The 4,420-nt window shown below is 52.4% G+C and overlaps 1 protein-coding gene across 5 annotated transcripts in view; it reads left to right on the top strand.

The window, feature by feature from the left end:
* LOC102763313 (transmembrane protein 225-like) overlaps nucleotides 1–4,420 on the top strand; it is a 13,578-nt gene that overhangs the window by 8,269 nt on the left and 889 nt on the right. Inside the window, exons 2-5 of one of the 5 annotated variants that reach the window (XR_435691.2) lie at nucleotides 304–418; nucleotides 3,292–3,505; nucleotides 3,955–3,988; nucleotides 4,225–4,362. Coding sequence is in view for 3 of the 5 variants with exons in the window: in XM_015564317.1 (XP_015419803.1) it covers nucleotides 3,307–3,505; nucleotides 3,845–3,988; nucleotides 4,225–4,362 (481 nt within the window). In the remaining 2 variants the exon portion in view is untranslated. Of the gene's footprint in view, nucleotides 1–303; nucleotides 419–3,291; nucleotides 3,506–3,844; nucleotides 3,989–4,224; nucleotides 4,363–4,420 lie in introns of all 5 variants that reach the window. The other 4 variants (XM_015564317.1, XM_015564316.1, XR_001513944.1 and 1 more) reach the window with 4 other exon arrangements.

Below are 4,420 nucleotides of genomic sequence, written 5' to 3'. Positions count from 1 at the left end.
GGACCGGAAGTGCTGTTGCGGGTTGGCCGCGGTCCAGACTAACCGGCGTCCCTGGGCGGGCCTGTCCCTTCCTCCCACGCCCTTCGTTTTGAATTTAAAACTCATTGGTGTAGGCTTCCCGCCAGCCCCGGAGGTCAGTCCGTTTAGCCCAGTGTTCCTCGTCCCTGCCTGCACGTTAGAATGACCTGGGAGCGTTTTAAAGGAATAATGACCCACGTTTGAGAAGACAGGCCAGGAGCCAGCCCCGAGGGTTCTGATTCAATCGGTTAGAAGTCAGTGGCTCCGTTTTTCTTTTTCTTTTAGATGGTGGTTACATGTTATCACGGCCTGACAGTTTTAGCCAAGAAAGTAACAGCAGCGACACCCGCGGCTTGAGCAGAGTGGCTCTGCCACCGGTTCCCGAAACGCGCCCGCGGCGGTGAGCGAGCCCGGACCTTGGGCCGGGTCAGGCCAGACAGTGAGCGCTGTGCACCCTCCGCCGTTGGCCCAGAGCAGGGGGGCGCCCCGTCAACGGCGCCTGCGAGCCGCAGCGCAGAAGGGGCGCCTGTGGCAAACCTGTGTCGCCGTCATGGTGCCTTGAAGCAATGACAACAGCAGCACGAAGTAGCTGATCACAGACCATCACGATGAGATACTGACATGAAGGGAGCAGATGCTGCTGGGAAAATAGTGCCAAGGGACCGGCTCCACGCTGGCTGCCACAGCCTTCCGTTCGGAGAAGAGGCAACACGCCTGTCTTGTGCTGCGCTCTACCAGGCTTTGCAGATGTCGCTTTCCCTCCTGCTAACACAGCATCCATTCTGCAGCCTATGTAACAAGAAGTAATTTCAAGGGAAAAAAAGTGATTTCAACTTTCAAGTCTTATTACTTAAATATTTTTGTAATCCTATAGCTGTTAGAGAGCAGGCAGCATTTTCAGTCATGTGAGCAGTGTGTTTGCAAAAGAAAGAAGTTAGTTTCTAGCCCTTTAGGAAACTGAGATGTCAAATTTCATTATATATTTTAAACTACATGTTTTGAAAAGTTTCATACCTATGGGCATTGACATAATTAGATCATGAACTCCCCTGTGATCAATCAGAATCATCAACATTTTCCAGTCTCATTTCCTCTATCTTTTCACTATATTTTTTGTGAGGTAGGAAGGTTGGGGTGGGGGAGGGAATAATTTAAAGTTAAACCTAGAGCTATCCTATCATCCTAAATTCTTCAGTTTGTATGTCTTAGAGATAAGAACTTTTTATTTTATAATATAAGTGCAACACCACTACCACATTCAGCAAATGGAGCAGTAATTTCTCTCTGTAGCAGTAATTTCTTACTATAAGAAGTTACTTGTACAAAAAGTAATTGGCAAAACTAGTATTTAAATGAAGGTTTCCTGTCTCCAGTTTCTCCTTGACTCTTTTCTCAAGCCATTTTAAACAAAACAAACAAAAAAAACCACAGTTGTATAATTTTAAGGGGCAACTTAAAGTTGACGTGGAGTAAGTGATTGTTTTTAATGTGTGGATTGAGAGGTTGTAAGAGAGTAGGGACCAATGTTGACAATGGAGAGTTTGCCTGAAATATGTTTACAGTTTCCATCTGTTCCGTTTTTGACATCAGCAGAAATCAGTTTGTCCATTTGCTTTGTTTTCCTGGGTCAGTTCAGAGTTCAGGCTCCCCCCAACCTAGAGATGTAAACATATTGCCTGCACAGGTCGACTCCCTGAGCCTCCTGGCGGGGTCTCTGTGTGCACAGGATTGTCAGAAGCTCTCTGTACCCTGTTGAGTTATTCCTCATCTCCTGCCCCGAATATTCCTGGTCTCGCCAGCCAAAGCCACTGCCCCACGGTCCTTGTTCAGTAGCAGAACCGATCAACGCGTGACCTTCTAGTGCTCGGCTGGCGAGGCACTGCTGTTGCACTCCAGCGTCCTAGCCAGTCCTGGGAATACAGGGGAAAGGATATACCCAACACAAATTGCCAGTGGAGGGAAGCTGACCGTTCCTGGATCGATCATTTATTCATTCCACAAATATTTATGCAACACCTGCCTTGTGCCAGTAAAGTTGCAGGTGCTTAGAATTCATACGTGAGTAGAATAGACAAAGTTAATCCTTGCCTTCCCACAGCCTACATTTAAGAAACATCTAAACAGAGGTTCTGAGCAGCCCTCTGCTTCTTGGTCTCTATTGTCATTCATTTGTTCGTTAATTCTTTCATCAACAAACCTGCCAAGTGTTCACCCTCAGTCACCCGTGTGCGAGACAATACGGCTGGGTCAGAAGGCATCACGTGTCTTGACACCTTCTGTTCGAGGATGTGAAAGACGGAGTATGACCCACTGTGCCCTTGACATAAAATCTGTTTCTACTTACACCTTCCCAGTTATTCCCTTGAGTAGCCTGCATTCTCTCTCACATGCCCTGCAGTCTGGTACAGGAATAGGGCGCAGGTGCCCATTTGGTGTTAAGAGCGAGAGCTAAGGACACAAGCCATGACGTGGGAAGCGCACGTGTGCCGAGGAGCGGAGGGCGTGGGACGTGACACATTCTTTAGAAACGGCCACAGGGCGGGAGCTGAGATTTTTGTTGGGAGGCAGGCCACACACTTATGATGTCACTAAACGTTCCTGCCAACGGAACCCATGGAACAGGAAGGGCCACCGCGTTCCGCTGTTGAGGAGAAGGCCAGGAGGGGCCGCCCTGTAGAAAGGCGCTGCTATGGAACACAGGGCATCAGAGGATGGAAGCTGAAGTGGAGAGGGTCGAAAAAGAACTGAGACAAAAGGTTCGCTGGGGTAGGACCAGCAGAGGAAAGCACGCCTGTGATTGGAGGGGAATGACGAGGAGGAGGCACGCGGAGGCTGCAGCCAAACTGTTACTTCTCTTGACATCACCAAGGGATGTACTTGGAATCTGCTGTGGTCCCCCCACCCCCTTTTCCGTTAGGAGATACGGGCTCCTCCTGCATGGAAGGACTGTGCCAAACGGAGACAACGAGTCGGACTGTGAAGGGACAGCAGGTCTAGGTGGTGGGACAGGGCCTGTGGGACGCACAGCAGCAGTGCAGGCTGTGGAGGAGTGTGTGCGGGGGTTTCAGACCAGATGCAGAGATCAAAGAGGGAGCTTTCCATCCCGCTGGCTGGTGAGGGACGGGTCAGCCGGTGGCCTGGAGAGGATCTGGTTAGGGGACGAGGAGGGGAGGGGGCTGGGAGGCGAGTATGAGAAAGGACCAGAGGATTGGACTTGTCTGGGGAGAGATCCCAAAGGGAAACAAACTCATATACTGTCCCCGCTTTTTCCAGTCAGCTCCCTTCTGTATGAGATGTGGGATCACTAGGCCGCACCGCATTCTGGTCCTCACCTGCACGGTCACCGGGTCGGCCCTCCTGTGGTGGGCCTTCAGCCTGTCCACCTGGGCGAAGGTGGACGTCCCCGACAGCCCCCAGGTCCTGTTCAGCGCCCTGTTTGCCATCTGCAGCCAGGAGGTCAGGTGCTGGGTTCCTCCATCCAGGTCATGTAAGTGCCGGCCTTGAAGGGAGGGCCCTGCCCCCACCTGTCCCTTCCAGGACTTGCCAGCCTCTTGCTCTGCCCAGGTCACATGGACGGAGCAGTTCTCCTCCTCTCAGTGACAGTGGCTCATTTCTGATGGGCCAGGGGGTCAGGCCTCTGGGGCAACCAGCCCCGGCCAGAATCGCTGTCCTGGACCTTCCGGCAGCAGGCTCTCCCTCCGCTGCCACCGGTTCCTTCCCCAAAGTCCCTGCACTGCCTCCTTCGTGTTCTGGGGGTTCAGACCCAGGAAGGAGGGGACCCTAGAGGGAGCTGCTGGCCTTTCTCCCCTCTCCCTCCCTAATTCAGACTGCTTCACATTTGGTCGAATTTTCATGATCAGCGCCCTTCTTCTCTCCTTCTTCCTGAACATCACACTCCTGGCCTTCCCTCAGGCCCTTCCCGATACCTGGAAACAGTCCTTTGTCTTCACCATCACCTGCTTTATCGTAGGTGAGAGATGGGAGGACGTGGGTTCCCTCAGTGGTCCTTGTGCTGGGCTGGGGTCACGTTCCAGGGGCTCACACAGCTGCTTAGAATCTGCCCAAGCACCGCGAAGGCAGCAGACAGTCCATGACAATAAAGAAGCAGGGCAGAGGCGCTGAGACGACAGCTTTGGGTCGGGACTTCGCCCGAAGGCCACGCACTGAACTAACCCGGCTGCTCTCTGCCCCTTTCCTGAGGAGCAGGTGTCTGTGTGCTCCTCGCGTTGCTGCTGCACTCTCTGTATATTTGGAAAGTAACTGACATATTCAAGGAAGCGAAAGTCACCTTTCTCTACCCCTCTTTCGTCCTCTCCGTCAGCATCACGCTGTTCTTCTTGTCTGGTGAGTGTTTGGGGGGCTTTGTGAGCGCTTGGGCTAGTCCTGAGTCCAGAACAGCCAC

The sequence above is a fragment of the Myotis davidii genome, unplaced genomic scaffold (assembly GCF_000327345.1).
Source record: "Myotis davidii unplaced genomic scaffold, ASM32734v1 scaffold1521, whole genome shotgun sequence".
Taxonomy (NCBI): Eukaryota; Metazoa; Chordata; class Mammalia; order Chiroptera; family Vespertilionidae; genus Myotis; species Myotis davidii.
Note: the sequence above shows the minus strand (reverse complement) of the source record. Positions and strands in the feature narration are given on the sequence as shown.